The following is a 16,457-nucleotide window of genomic DNA, read 5'->3' on the forward strand; positions in this document are numbered from 1 at the left end:
CTCCACTCCTAGGTAGCCTATTTTTTGGCGAGGAAGTACAGGTGAAGCCTACCACGGAAGAGTTTTGCTATCTTCCACACCCCCCTTTTAAATCAGCAGTTGTATTGTCGGAGTAGAAAACCATACACACTTCTAAAACGATAAGTAGCATATTGTTTTTATCTATAAAATGGCTTCCACAATGAATTTAATTTGTTTTGAGCACTTTACACATCTAGTTTGGGATCCAAATCAAATTGTATTTGTCACATGCACGGATACAACGGGTGTCGACCATACAGTGAACCGCTTACTTACAAGCCTTTAACTAACCAACAATGCAGTTTTAAGAAGAAAAAAAGTGTTAGAAAAGTATTTACTAAACGTAAATTGCCTAATGATGCAAGAGTGGAGGACCGTCTCATTTCAAACGAGCGCATTTCCATCCGCTTTCACTCTGCTCGCTGACTCTCCTCGATTAACTTTGACCTTTTTCAAAAGGAGGCGAGAGAGGACTGAGGAGAGAGGACACAAGAGTTTAGCAAATCTAATTGTATAAAAAGTTTTTTTTATTTTACATTTCATTGTCCGGGAGAATCTCAATTGCGTACTCCTTGTGTCCTCTCACGTCTCTTTTCACCTCCTTCTTAAAACCTTTTGGATGAGCAAGCCAGAGATCCAGCCTCTATGACATTCTCCTCCAATGAGTGTTGAGAAGGAGGCATAGCTGTGGGAAGTAGTTGTGCTGAGGGTGTTGCACCCCCTAAAAAAATCTGAAAAAAATCTGTATATTTTTTTGCTCACAAATGTAGTGCACTGGGCCTTTACTAGTCCTTGTATTTGTGCACTGATATAGATGTTTTCAGCACAGGCAACCCCAAAAAATATGCATTATATTATATATATTTTAAGACTAAAACTAGGGATGAAAGCAGATTGAATTTCTTCCCGGTATGGGACCTATGAGGTCCCATACAAAAAGGCTCATATATTTCATTTTTTTTATGACTCTAGTCATAGAATTCCATATAGAACCCCTATTAATTCAATAGGATCTCTGGGGGCCTAGTCGTAAAGATTTGTCATTTAACTTTTGTTTAATGTTTTACCTTTTATTGCGGCATAAACACAACCAGTCATGATGTTTTCATCTGATTGCCTAACAATCACTTCAAAGGGCTGCTTTACGAGGCCACACCCCTTTCAAGTTCATCCACAAAGAGCTGCTTTACGAGGCCACACCCCTTTCAAGTTCATCCACAAAGGGCTGCTTTACGAGGCCACACCCCTTTCAAGTTCATCCACACAAAGAGCTGCTTTACGAGGCCACACCCCTTTCAAGTTCATCCACACAAAGCGCTGCTTTACGAGGCCACACCCTTTTCAAGTTCATCCATACAAAGAGCTTCTTTATGAGGCCACACCCCTTTCAAGTTCATCCACACAAAGAGCTGCTTTACGAGGCCACACCCTTTTCAAGTTCATCCACACAAAGAGCTGCTTTACGAGGCCACACCCCTTTCAAGTTCATCCACACGCAGCGTAGGGGAGAGCGAGGTAAGTTGTCACGCGGGTAAACTGTTCATACCTCCAACACTAGAGGCGCTAGCTCCAAAATCAAACGGCTACTTTGTGTGACTACATGTTCTATGGTTAACTTCCTGTTCACATGTGGTAAAGGTCACTAATCTGAGGGAAGCACAAGTTAATTTTTCCCCCCTTTCAAAAGTAAAAGATTTACCACTATAAATGTTATGCAATAATATGTGAGTCATGAATGTTCAAAAATTATAATTTTACACTGAGTAGAGGAGACAATAACGTGTATTTTTTGAAACTTCAGCTGCAGTTCTATGTTGAGCTAACCCTGAGATTTAGCCAACATTAGCACACATGTCAGTTTGTGGCAAGTTGTCTCAGTGACCTTGGGGCAAGTTGTCTCAGTGACCTTGGGGCAAGTCTTCACATGTGACAACTTGCCCCAGTATACATAGACACATAGCTCAAAAAACATTGTGATATTGTGTAATCAGCTTGGATAATAGTATTACATGGTTACAGTAAATTGATTATATATACATATAGTTTAGAGCAACAGACATATCCCTGGACTACACAAGACAGGCTCTGTGTGTGTGTGTGTGTGTCTACTGTATGAGACAGTATATCCACACACACTACTTCATACAGCGTCATGAATTTTTTAATTTTTTTATTTCACCTTTATTTAACCAGGCAGGCTAGTTGAGAACAAGTTCTCATTTGCAACTGCGACCTGGCCAAGATAAAGCAAAGCAGTTCGACACATACAACAACACAGAGTTACACATGGAGAAACAAACATACAGTCAATAATACAGTAGAAAAAAGTATATATACAGGGTGTGCAAATGAGGTAAGATAAGGCAATAAAATAGGCCATGGTGGCGAGGTAATTACGACATAGCAATTAAACACTGGAGTGATAGATGTGCAGAAGATGAATGTGCAAGTAGAGATACTGGGGTGCAAAGGAGCAAAATAAATAAATAAATACAGTATGGGGATGAGGTAGTTGGATGGGGTATTTACAGATGGGCTATGTACAGCGGCAATGATCTGTGAGCTGCTCTGACAGCTGGAGCTTGAAGTTAGTGAGGGAGATGAGTCTCCAGCTTCAGTGATATTTGCAGTTTGTTCCAGTCATTGGCAGCAGAGAACTGGAAGGAAAGGCGGCCAAAGAAGGAATTGGCTTTGGGGGTGACAAGTGAAATATACCTGCTGGAGCGTGTGCTATCCACACACACTACTTCATACAGCATCATCTCCCGTCATCATCATCTCCCTCACTAACTTCAAGCTCCAGCTGGGTGTTGCTATGGTGACCAGTGAACTGAGATAAGGCAGGGCTTTACTTGTAAAAGCAAAGACTTGTAGATGACCTGGAGCCAGTGGGTTTGGCGATGAGTATGAAGCAAGGGCCAGCCAACGAGAGCGTACAGGTAACAGTGTTGGGTAGTATATGGCTATTTTGTAAATGACATTGCCAAAGTCAAGGATCGGTAGGATAGTCAGTTTTACGAGGGTATGTTTGGCAGCATGAGTGAAGGATGCTTTGTTGCAAAATAGGAAGCCGATTCTAGATTTCATTTTGGATTGGAGATGCTTAATGTGGGTCTGGAAGGAGAGTTTACAGTCTAACCAGACACCTAGGTATTTGTGCTTGTCCACATATTCAGAACCGTCCAGAGTAGTGATGCTGGACGGGCGGGCAGGTGTGGGCAGTGATCGGTTGAAGAGCATGCATTTAGTTTTACTTGTATTTAAGAGCAGTTGGAGGCCACGGAAGGAGTGTTGTATGGTGTTGAAGCTCGTCTGGATGTTAGTTAACACAGTGTCCAAAGAGGGGCCAGAAGTATACAGAATGGTGTCGTCTGCATAGAGGTGGATCAGAGAATCACCAGCAACAAGAGCAACATAATTGATGTATAGAGAGAAGAGAGTCGGCCCGAGAATTGAACCCTGCGGCACCCCCATAGAGACTGCCAGAGGTCCGGACAACAGGCCCTCCGATTTGACACATTGAACTCTATCAGAGAAGTCGTTGGTGAACCAGGCAAGGCAGTCATTTGAGAAACCAAGGCTGTTGAATCTGCCGATAAGAATGTGGTGGTTGACAGAGTCAAGCCTTGGCCAGGTTGATGAATACGGCTGCACAGTATTGTCTCTTATCGATGGCAGTTATGATATCGTTTAGGACCTTGAGCGTGGCTGAGGTGCACCCATGACCAGCTCGGAAGCCAGATTGCATAGTGGCGAAGGTACGGTGCGATTCGAAATGGTCGGTGATCTGTTAGTTAACTTGGCTTTCGAAGACCTTAGAAAGGCAGGGTAGGATAGATATAGGTCTGTAGAAGTTTGGGTTTAGAGTGTCTCCCCCTTTGAAGAGGGTGCAGGGCAGTTAACCGGGGTAGAGGTAGCCAGGTGGGATTTAATGTGGTGTTATGAATTGCATTGTGGCAACAAGGATAGTAGACAGGGAGGTGGGTATAATAAGCCTGTAATTAATATGTAATTGCAAAGAAGAAATGTGTTTTTGAAGGAAGGAAGTAAAGAAAGAAAGAAAGATGGTTAGAAATGATAAAAGAAAGACAAAATAGCAGGCCACACCACCTGGCATAATGTTAAAGGATGTGAGGCAGGTGAAGTTGCAGAACAAGTCAATCAGGAGTACAGCAAAGTTTTTTGACATAAATGACCGTACTCTGACTCGCTATTGTCATAAGGTTACCAGAGAAGAAGTTGAAAGTCAGACAGCCACGCCAACAACAGTGGTTGGCTATACAAAGCCACGGCAGGTTTTTCAACCTGATTTGGAGATGCAGCTTGTTCAGTATATTAATAGGTCAGCTGACATTTATTTTGGTCTGTTGCCAAGTGAGGTCAGAAGACTTGCCTACCAGTTTTCTGTGGCACACCAGCTGAAGTTTGTGCAAATGGGGGCAGAAAAAGGCCAGCTTGGAGGGGTTTACAGGGTTCTTAAAGAGTTAATGCTTTCTTCGACAATGTAGCAGAAGTGCTACAGAGATATCAATTTGGACCAGGAGACATATGGAATGTACATACACCTGACAAAGTGGTGGGCAGATGTGGATTCAAACAAGTAGGGTCACTGACCTCCGCTGAAAGGGGAACCCGTCGTCACACTAACCTGTGCCGTCTCAGCCACAGGGAATAGTATACCTCCATATTTTATATTCAAATCAAATCCAATTTTATTGGTCACATACACATGGTAAGCAGATGTTATTGGTCACATACACATGGTAAGCAGATGTTATTGGTCACATACACATGGTTAGCAGATGTTATTGGTCACATACACATGGTTAGCAGATGTTATTGGTCACATACACATGGTTAGCAGATGTTATTGGTCACATACACATGGTTAGCAGATGTTATTGGTCACATACACATGGTTAGCAGATGTTATTGGTCACATACACATGGTAAGCAGATGTTATTGGTCACATACACATGGTAAGCAGATGTTATTGGTCACATACACATGGTTAGCAGATGTTATTGGTCACATACACATGGTTAGCAGATGTTATTGGTCACATACACATGGTTAGCAGATGTTAATGCGAGTGTAGCGAAATGCTTGTGCTTCTAGTTCCGACCCTGCGGTAATATCTAACAAGTCATCTAACAATTTCACAACAACTACCTTATACACACAGGTGTAAAGGAATGAATAAGAATATGCACATATATAAATCTATGGATGAGCGATGGCCGAACGGCATAGGCAAGATGCAGTAGATGGTATAGAGTACAGTATATACATATGAGATGAGTAATGTAGGGTGTGTAAATATTATATAAAGTGGCATTGTTTAAAGTGGCTAGTGATGGCTGTTTAACAGTCTGATGGCCTTGAGATAGAGACTGAAAAACAGTTTCTCGGTCCCAGCATGTACTGACCTCGCCTTCTGGATAGTAACGGGGTGAACAGGCAGTGGCTCGGGTGGTTGTTGTTCTTGTTGATCTTCTTTGCCTTCCTGTGACATCAGGTGTTGTATGTGTCTTGGAGGGCAGGTAGTTAGCCCCCGGTGATGCGTTGTGCAGACCTCACTACCCTCTGGAGAGCCTTGCGGTTGTGGGCAGAGCAGTTGCCGTACCAGGCGGTGATACAGTCTGAGAAGATGCTCTCGATTGTACACTTTGTAAGTGTTTTTGGTGACAAGCCAAATTTCTTCAGCCTCCTGGGGTTGAAGAGGTGCTGTTGCGCCTGCTTCACCACGCTGTCTGTGTGCATGGACCCTTTCAATTTGTCAAGTGATGTGTACGCCAAGGAACATAAAACTTTCCACCTTCTCCACTACTGTCCCGTCGATGTGGAAAGGGGGGTGCTCCCTCTGCTGTTTCCTGAGGTCCACGATCATCTCCTTTGTTTTGTTGACGTTGAGTGTGAGGTTGTTTTCCTGACACCACACTCCGAGGGCCATCACCTCCTCCCTGTAGTCTGTCTTGTCGTTGTTGGTAATCAAGCCTACCACTGTAGTGTTGTCTGCAAACTTGATGATTGAGTTGGAGGCGTGCATGGCCATGCAGTCATGGGTGAACAGGGAGTACAGGAGAGGGCTGAGAATGCACCCTTGTGGGGCCCCAGTGTTGAGGATCAGCGGGGTGGAGATGTTGTTTCCTACCCTCACCAACTGGGGGTGGCCAGTCAGAATTTCCAGGACCCAGTTGCACAGGGCGGGGTCGAGACCCAGGGTCTCGAGCTTAATGACGAGTTTGGAGGGCACAATGGTGTTAAATGCTGAGCTGTAGTCGATGAACAGCATTCTTACATAGGTATTCCACTTGTCCAGATGGGTTAGGGCAGTGTGCAGTGTGATTGCGTCGTCTGTGGACCTATTGGGGAGGTAAGTAAATTGGAGTGGGTCTAGGGTGTCAGGTAGGGTGGAGGTGATATGATCCTTGACTAGTCTCTCAAAGCACTTCATGATGACGTAAGTGAGTCCTAAGTGAGTCGTTTAGCTCAGTTACCTTAGCTTTCTTGGGAACAGGAACAATGGTGGCCCTCTTGAAGCATGTGGGAACAGCGGACTGGGATAGGGATTGATTGAATATGTCCATAAACACACCAGCCAGCTGGTCTGTGCATGCTCTGGGGACGCGGCTAGGGATGCCGTCTGGGCCGGCAGCCTTGCGAGGGTTAACACGTATAAATGTTTTACTCACCTTGGCTGTGGGCGAAGTAGAGTCCGCAGGTTTTGGTAGCGGGCCGTGTCGGTGGCACTGTATTGTCCTCAAAGCGAGTGAAGAAGTTGTTTAGTTTGTCTGGGAGCAAAACATCGGGGTCCACGACGAGGCTGGTTTTTATTCCCCCCGTGTGAACTTCTGCGATCATTTCCTGATCAAAGGGCCCAGCACCATTCCAGCCCTGCCAGGCCCCAGCACCAACTTGCCAGACCCCAGCACCAACCTTCCAGGCCCCAGCACCAACCTGCCAGGCCCCTGCACCATTCCAGCCCTGCCAGTCCCCAGCACCAACCTGCCAGGTCACAGCACCATTCCAGCCCTGCCAGGCCCCAGCACCATTCCAGCCCTGCCAGGCCCCAGCACCAACCTGCCAGGCCCCAGCACCAACCTGCCAGGCCCCAGCACCATTCCAGCCCTGCCAGGCCCCAGCACCAACCTGCCAGGCCTCAGCACCAACCTGCCAGGCCTCAGCACCAACCTGCCAGGCCCCAGCACCAACCTGCCAGGCCCCAGCACCAACCTGCCAGGCCCCAGCACCATTCCAGCCCTGCCAGGCCCCAGCACCAACCTGCCAGGTCACAGCACCATTCCAGCCCTGCCAGGCCCCAGCCCCATTCCAGCCCTGCCAGGCCCCAGCACCAACCTGCCAGGCCCCAGCACCATTCCAGCCCTGCCTAGCACAAGCTCAGACAGGCTGTTCTTATTTGTTGATAATCCAATGTGATAACTTACCTGACGTAGTGTGACAATTTACCCGCTGATGGGGCAAATTGTCACAAGTGCACAATCTATATTTAACGGCCTACAACTCCCTACTGAAATAAGATATAAAGATGTAATGAATACAACATATGTGCCCAAGACTTCCTTATTTCATTTGGTATGACATGTATACCATTGTTATGTATTGTGCTCCATTGTGATGTATTGTGCCTAGTAAATGTTACACAGTGTGAAAAGTGTGTCAACATACCTCGCTCTCCCCTACCATATTTCCAGCCTCCAAACAGTAGTGAATGGAAAGAGACATATTTTACACAAAACACCAAAAAGTGTAATGACATTGGCCGATTGTCATTAGGGACAGAATTTATGCGTTCACAGTTGTCCCCGCGCGCATCTTGGTGTCAGCCACTCATCTCTGCCTTCTGTGTTATCATAGAACCACATCGCATTTTGAATTGTAGGCAATACCACAAGTCCATTCGCAAATGGTTAATTCCTCTGACATGCGTAATGATAAATATGTGTGTAATAGCCTACAGTTTTCTTGACATTTTGTTTAAATTATTGTGATAGGCTTATGTTTTACCGGTACAGGCTACCCCCACTATTTATTTGTCTGGAACGCCATACTTTCACCCCTGACTAAAACTAAAATGGCTGCCAAAGTTAACACTGATATACAGTTGACTCCTGATGAAGAATTGATTATGCCACATTATCCTATACTTATGATAACCACTGTTTGTCTACATGTATTTCTGGTTTCCCTTTACTACTGGTCTGTAAACATCCCATCCAGCTGGCGGCGCTGCTGAGCGTTTCTGGGTTTGCCACCCACTAAAACCAAGGAGTTTACTAAAATTCCTTGACTAGAACACGGAAGTAGGATTGGAAACGACTGTTTTGATTTTTTGCATTCCTTGTGTGGGGTAAAGAAATACATACTGACTGAACTGAATAGACTACCCAACTCTCATTCGACAGAAAATGTCTAAACTACAGTTGTTGAGTGTGTTTTTAAATGAGCGTTTAACGGCGGCTGCTGTGGAGATTTTCGGGGCAGTTGAGAAAACGGTAGGAGAATACCAGGAGGAGAATGATCGGCTACGGAGACTGCTGGGGATCACACCGGAGATGCAACTATGTAAAATAGGTAGTTAGCTACTGTGCCTTCAGAAAGTATTCATACACCTTGACTAATTCTACATTTTGTTGTTACAGCCGAAATTCAAAATATATTTTTTGTCGCTCCCATCAACACACAATACCCCATAATGACAAAGTGAAGACGTGTTTTTAGAAATGTTTCCAAATTTATTGAAAATGAAATACAAGTCTCATTTTCGTAAGTATTCACACCCCTGAGTCAATAAATGTTAGAATCACCTTTGGCAGCGATTACAGCTGTAAGAATTCTGCATAAATCTCTATGAGATTTGCACACCTGGATTGTACAAGATTTGCACATTATTCTTTTAAAAATTCTTCAAGCTCTGTCAAGTTGGTTGTTGATCATTACTAAACAGACATTTTCAAGTGTTGCCATAGATTTCCAAGACGATTTAATTAGTGACATGTTTGGCCGATACCGATATCCAATATTTTCCTTGCAAAAAAAAAAACGATACCCGATATTTATTATTTTAGCCCAACATTTTAGACACCATTAGACACCATTAGACATTAGACACCATTAGACACCATTAGACATTAGACACCATTAGACATTAGACACCATTAGACATTAGACACCATTAGACATGCACGACGGGTTATTCCTGTAACTGTGTTATGGCCAACTATGTACTGTTGCTATGGTGCGGCAGGGTAGCCTAGTGGTTAGAGCATTGGACTAGTAACCGGAAGGTTGCAAATTTGCAAACCCCCCAGCTGACAAGGTACATCTGTCGTTCTAGGGGCAGAGGAACCCACAGCCTAGGAACCCACTGTTCGTAGGCCGTCATTGAAAATAAGAGTTTATTCTTAACTGACTTGCCTAGTTAAATAAAGGTCAAATAAAAAAAAATGGTTACACCTCTTTGGTATTTTCCAGAACAGGGGTGTCCCTTTCAGAGGAGTTAGCAGGATGACATGGTTATTTCTGTTACTATGGTCCTACATGCATGAAACTATTTCTGTGGCTCTACAGGTTCCATGTCCTAATATGAAGGCAATATGGTAACGGTTGCTAAATGCTACCGAGCCATTAAGAAAAGTTACTATGAGTATGACGTAAGGAGGACAAATGTATAAGTAGTCTGTTAGTTGTTTTCATGAATCAGCTTTTATTATGAAGTAATTAAAAGTCTAATTGAACTTAATGTAACATACAAACTGGATAGCACCAATGTCAAGCCTAGTAAACACGGGTAGTAACCAGTCCAAAATGGCTACCCAGAAGAGGACTGGCCACCCCTCATAGCCTGGTTCCTCTCTAGGTTTCTTCCTAGGTTTTGGCCTTTCTAGGGAGTTTTTCCTAGCCACCGTGCTTCTACACCTGCATTGCTTGCTGTTTGGGGTTTTAGGCTGGGTTTCTGTACAACACTTTCAGATATCAGCTGATGTACGAAGGGCTATATAAATACATTTGATTTGATTTGATATTTAAACTCACAGGCTCCGCTATTTGTGAAATATGATATGATTGACCGAATATTTCCACGACAGGATTTTTATGGAACGGCGTTTGGGTCTTTGCCTATCAAAAAAAGATACACGTCAAAAAAACACTGTTTGACCAATCAGCACGTGAATATGACTGCACGTCACACAATAATTGAACGCGCTCATACATTACTTAGTTATTACACGATCACTCGTCTTTCATATGTCACCACGATTCATCGATACGTATGCTATGATGCTGGTAAAGTTGTCTCGCTCACCTACAACACTGGTCATCAAAAATAAAAAAAAAGCTAGCTCGCTCATGGATGCAAACAATGTTCTTCCCCAAATATATAGCAAAACAATAGTCTGTTTCAGTAGCTAGGTGTAACTCTAATTTATAAGACAGTTGTTATTTGATTAATGGTGGTCGGACCCATCTATGTGAAGCTAGCTACAATAAAGAATTAGCCACAATAGTGGACTTTGCAGTTAGCCTTCAAAATAAATGTATGGCATAATTCTACTATTTGTATTCATTTGCATCACTGTCAATGACATACTTTTATTTTGAAGGCAAACCTCAAATTCCACTATTGTGTCTAATCTTTATTGTGGCTAGCTTCACAACACATGATGCGGTCGAGCCTCGTCTAGCCAGATGAAGCTAGCTGGCTGCTTATAATTTGGGCAACAGGTTTAAGTAGCTGCCTAGCTATTTATTTTAATGAACTGAAGTTCAATTTGAATAGGTGAACAACAAGTGGCTACCTAGCTAATACTTACTCACTAGGATTCCTAAATCATTGCTAAGAATAATGACAATGACTGCAGTTTCTACTGGTCATTGTTTTCAGGCTGGTTGTATTGGTGTTAGCTAGGTACCAAGCTACAGCTAGCTACCCAAGAAGTTGTGGTCGAACAAATGATGCTTCATTACCAACGCGGTATTGTAAACACATCGTTCGTGGCCGGTGTTTGCTTGTTTGCAGACTTTGTTGTACAGCTTTGACAGTACTACTGTATATTTTTTGACACGCAAAGACCCAAACGGCGTTCCATAGTATGTATGTCGTGAAACTAATAGCAGTGATGCTATCACTGTGTAACTCTGGTAGGGCAACATCGGAAAAATTGCGCACTTGGTAGTGTGTACCGGTGCTCGACCAGTCGGTGAAAGCCAAATTCACCCACGACAGAGAATGGTTGATTGTCAAGGGCAATGAATTCCATTCCATTATTTTGGCTTTCATGGATTTCGCCTTTGAGTTGTGTCGCTGAAATGTTCTTACTCTTTCAAATGACTGCCGGATCCACACATTGTGGGCTAGGTTAGGAATGCTGTGTTGCACGTGTAGCCGTCATTATGTCATGTACCTACGGTAGTCTTGATATCGTTTTTATTTTTAAAATTTTACCCCCTTTTCTCCCCAATTTCGTGGTATCCAATTGTTAGTAGCTACTATCTTGTCTCATCGCTACAACTCCCGTACGGGCTCGGGAGAGACGAAGGTCGAAAGCCATGCGTCCTACGAAACACAACCCACTGCTTCTTAACACAGCGCGCATCCAACCTGGAAGCCAGCCGCACCAATGTGTCGGAGGAAACACCGTGCACCTGGCGACCTGGTTAGCGTGCACTGCGCCCGGCCCGCCACAGGAGTTGCTAGTGTGTGATTAGACAAGGATATCCCTACCAGCCAAACCCTCCCTAACCCGGACGATGCTAGGCCAATTGTGCGTCGCCCCCACGGACCTCCCGGTCGCGACAGAGCCTGGGCGTGAACCCAGAGTCTCTGGTGGCACAGCTAGCACTGCGATGCAGTGCCCTAGACCACTGCGCCACCCGGGAGGCCCGACATCGGTTTTTAACATCGGTGTTAAACTAGACATCAGGCCGATACCAATGTTGGCATTTTTAGCTAATATTGGCCGATTCCGATATGTTCACCGACATATCGTGCATCCCTAGATTTAAGTCAAAACTGTAACTAGGCCACTCAGGAACATTCAATGTCTTATTGGTAAGCAACTCCAGTGTATATTTGGCCTTCTGGTTTAGGTTATTGTTCTACTGAATGGTGAATTTGTCTCCCAATATCTGTTGGAAAGCAGACTGAAAACAGGTTTTCCTCTAGGATTTTGCCTGTGCTTAGCTCTATTGCATTTATTTTTATCCTAAAAAAACTCGCTAGTCCTTTGCCAATGACAAGCATACCCATAACATGATGCAGCCACTACCACGCTTGAAAATATGAAGAGTGGTACTCGTTGATGTGCTGTGTTGGATTTGCCCCAAACGTAACGCTTTGTATTCAGGACATGAAGTTAATTTCTTTGACACATTTTTTTGTTTGTTGCAGTTTTAAGTTAGTTCCTTATTTTAAAGAGCATTTTTTTGCAATATTTGTATTCTGTACAGGCTTCTTTCTTTTCACTCTGTAATTTAGGTTAGTATTGTGAGTAACTACAAGGTTGTTGATCCATCCTCAGTTTTCTCCTATCACAGTCATTCATCTCTGTAGCTGTTTTAAAGTGGGACTATTGGCCTCATGGTGAAATCCCTGAGTGGTTTCCTTCCTCTCCAGCAACTGAGTTAGGAAAGATGCCTGTATCTTTGTATTGACTGGGTGTATTGATACACCATCCAAAGTGTAATTAATAACTGCACCATGCTCAAAGAGATATTCCATGTCTGCTTTTTTATTTTTACCCATCTACCAATAGGTGCACTTCTTTGCGAGGCATTGGAAAACCTCCCTTGTCTTTGTGGTTGAATCTGTTTGAAATTCACTGCTTGACTGGGGGACCTTATAGATAATTGTGTGATACAGAGATGAGAAAGTCGTTCAAAAATCATGTTAAACACAGGAGGGCGGCAGGTAGCCTGGCGGGTAGGAGCGTCATCAGTAACCGCAATGTTGCTGGATCGAATCCCCGAGCTGACAAGTTAAAAATCTGTCATTCTGCCCCTGAGCAAGGAGGTTAAAACCTCTTAGGGATCTTAGGATCAATTTCTAAAGACTGTTAACATCTAATGGAAGCCATAGGAACTGCAATCCTGGGCCCTAATAAATCAGGTTTCCCATAGAAAAGCCCTGGAAAACACAATGAACAAAAAAAACAAAATCCCTGGATGGATTGTGCTCGGTGTTCCGCCTGCCAAATCAGTTCTGTTATACTCACATACATTATTTTAACAGTTTTAGAAACTTTAGAGTGTTTTCTATCCAATACGACCATGCATATCCTAGCTTCTGGGCTTGAGTGACAGGCAGTTTGCTTTGCGCACGCTGTTCATCCGGACGTGAAAATACTGCCGCCTAGCCCAAAGAGGTTTTAACCTACTGTTCCCCTCGCGCCAATGATGTGAATGTCGATTAAGGCAGCCCTCCGCACCTCTCTGATTCAGAGGGGTTGGGTTAAATGCAGAGGACACATTTCAGTTGTACAACTGACAAGGTATCTCCCTTTCCTATTATTGTTGGTGACAGAATGCAATATTATGTGACTAGTTAAGCACATTTTTACTCCTGAAATTATTTAGGTTTGCCATAGCAAAGGAGTTGAATAATTCCACCTTGACATTATGGGGTTATTGTTTGTAGGCCAGTGACACAACATCAAAATTTAATCCATTTTAAATTCAGTCTCTAACACAACAAAATGTGGAGGGAGAAAAAAAAGGTCAAAGGTCAAAGGGGTGTGGCTACTTTCTGAAGACACTGTAGCTAGCTTCATAAAGTATTCACACCCCTTTTTCTACATTTGGTTGTGTAGTGCATGTTTAAAGTCATGTGGTTCTGTTGGTAGATCGGTAAGAAAATGTATGCACTCACTACTGTAAGTCACTCTGGATAAGAGTGTCTGTTAAATGACAGATTTGACCGACTTCACATAGAATTAAGTTGTTTAAAAAAAACAAAAATAAAAAAAAAACGTATTGCAACACCCAAATAAAATGACACAGGTCAAACACAGGTACAAGGTAGGCATTAACTTCTCTAGGATAGGGGGCAGCATTCGGAATTTTGGATGAATAGCGGGCCCAAATTAAACTGCCTGCTACTCAGGCCCAGAAGCTAAGATATGCATATTATTAGTAGATTTGGATAGAAAACCCTCTGAAGCTTCTAAAACTGTTTGAATCATGTCTGAGTATAACAGAACTTATTTGGCAGGTGAAACCCCGGGGACAAACCATTCAGAATTTTTGTTATTTGAGGTCACTCTCGTTAAAAAAAAGTTTGAAATATCCAATAAATGTCGTTCCACTTCATGATTGTGTCCCACTTGTTGTTGATTCTTCACAAAAAAATACAGTTTTATATCTTTATGTTTGAAGCCTGAAATGTGGCAAAAGGTCGCAAAGTTCAAGGGGGCCGAATACTTTCGCAAGGCACTGTATATATGGTGGAATTTAGTTTTCTCAGTTTGTCTAAAGTCTGTTTAGATGACCTCTGCTCCTCCTCTCTCCTTCCCTCCAGAATCCCTGCAGCTCTGTGTCTCTGAAGAGGAGGTTCCCCCTGAGCAGGAATGGAGCCCCAGTCTGGGGCAGGAGGACCCAGAGCCCACACAGATTAAAGAGAAACAGGAGGAACTCAGGACCAGTCAGGAGGAGCTTCAAGGTCTGGAGCCTGATATCATAGAATTCAAATTCACTCCTTCCTGTGTGAAAAGGGAATGTGATCCGGAGGACCCACTTTGGTCCTTGACTCTTCCCCAAATCCAGACTGTGGAGAACAGAAAGAGTGACTGTAAACGAGTGGATTTCACACGTTTTGGCACTGTGACCCACATTAAGGGTCTCAACATTCCCTGTGACCCTCCAGATAATCAAAACAATGCCTCCAGACACAGCTCAGCTGTAAGCAGCTACACAGTAGGACTTGACAGCAGTCCACCATTTGAGCCTAGCCCATCATTGGATCCAAACCCACCAATGGGGGAACACTATTCCGAACTCAGCACCACGTCTATAAAAACTCACCACTGCCGTGACTGTGGTGAAATGTTTCCTCTGAAAGCTGACCTGCAGAGACATGTGACTTTTGCCAAGAAGAGAGTCAGCGAATGCCACTTATGCAAAAAACTCTATAACTCCACCTGTAAACTGAAGGCCCATGTCCAACTCTGTCATGGTGGGAAACCCTGCACCTGCCCCTTTTGTGGCAAGGCCTTCAAACAAAAAGGACATCTGTCCAGGCACATGAATATTCACACAGGAGAGAAACCATTTACCTGTGGTGACTGTGGGAAGAGCTTTATTCAGAAGGGGGATCTAAGGAGACACATACTGACTCACACAGGAGAGAAACCATTTAGCTGTGGTGACTGTGGTAAAGGCTTCATTCGCAAAGAGCACCTAACTGCACATGTACGGACTCACACAGGAGAGTAATCATATGGCTGCTCAGTCAGAGGTAAAAGATTAATTCAGATGGTAAACGTGCTGACACACGTGAGATAAATCCACAAAGAAAGAAAATAGGATGAAAACACAAAAAAGAAAGACCGTTAGGACAAAGATCTCCTGTCAGGAGATGGGAATAAAAAGGCAGGATGTGAACAACACTCTTAGGACAGCAAAGAAAGACAGGACAAAGATCTCCTATCAGAAGATGGGAATAAAAAGGCAGGATGTGAACAACACTCTTAGAAAAGCAAAGCTACTCTGGATCATTCCTGCTGTGGGTTTTCAGATAAATAGATACATGATGGATTTACTTTAGTAAAATGTTTTGTGTAAATAAAGTTTGATTTGAATTAAAAGTTTAGGAAATTAAATAACAGTAGTGTCTGTATTTTGTTCAACGTCTGTTGATGTTTCCACGTAATTAGAAACAGGGATATCTAGTGATGACAGAATGTTCTGACTGATGAATGTTCTGATGAATGTTCTGACTGATGACTAACCAGAATCGAAAGAGGAGTGGGAGGCTCCGGTGCACAACTGAGCAAGAGGACAGGTACATTAGTGTGTCTAGTTTGAGAAATAGACGCCTCACAAGTCCTCAACTGGCAGCTTCATTAAATAGTACCCGCAAAACACCGGTCTCAACGTCAACAGTGAAGAGGCGTCTCCGGGATGCTGGCCTACTAGGCAGAGTTGCAAAGAAAAAGCCATATCTTCGACGTGCCAATAAAAAGAAAAGATTAAGATGGGCAAAAGAACACAGACACTGGACATCGTCTGAATACCTCTCGTATTGCCAACCTTACTACAATGGCAGCAAATATTCATTTGAATTCAACAACACATAATGAAAGGAAACTTTATATCACCCCTTTTCCTGAAGTGAATGGTTTCACCCACTACTCTACCCGCGAACTGCTCATTCAGTAACCATGTAAACCCAGTATCAGGACCGTTTTACTGCACCATC

The 16,457-nt window shown here is 43.5% G+C and overlaps 2 protein-coding genes across 2 annotated transcripts in view; both read left to right on the forward strand.

The window, feature by feature from the left end:
• Positions 1 to 16,457, forward strand: part of LOC109879138 (zinc finger protein 184-like) — a 37,318-nt gene that overhangs the window by 2,500 nt on the left and 18,361 nt on the right. The window lies entirely within an intron of this gene.
• Positions 8,332 to 15,873, forward strand: LOC109879137 (zinc finger protein 287-like). Its single transcript, XM_031791750.1, has 2 exons — positions 8,332 to 8,617; positions 14,559 to 15,873. Exons 1-2 carry the CDS (start codon positions 8,452 to 8,454, stop codon positions 15,470 to 15,472), a joined length of 1,080 nt encoding a protein of 359 aa, XP_031647610.1. The 5' UTR covers positions 8,332 to 8,451; the 3' UTR covers positions 15,473 to 15,873.

This window comes from Oncorhynchus kisutch, linkage group LG16, assembly GCF_002021735.2.
Source record: "Oncorhynchus kisutch isolate 150728-3 linkage group LG16, Okis_V2, whole genome shotgun sequence".
In the NCBI taxonomy this organism is placed as follows: Eukaryota; Metazoa; Chordata; class Actinopteri; order Salmoniformes; family Salmonidae; genus Oncorhynchus; species Oncorhynchus kisutch.

Coding starts and splice junctions, on each gene's coding strand:
- LOC109879137 (XM_031791750.1), top strand. CDS start 8,452: ATGTCTAAACTACAGTTGTTGAGTGTGTTTTTAAATGAGCGTTTAACG. Junction 8,618..14,558: donor GATGCAACTATGTAAAATAG/GTAGTTAGCTAC, acceptor CCTTCCCTCCAG/AATCCCTGCAGCTCTGTGTC.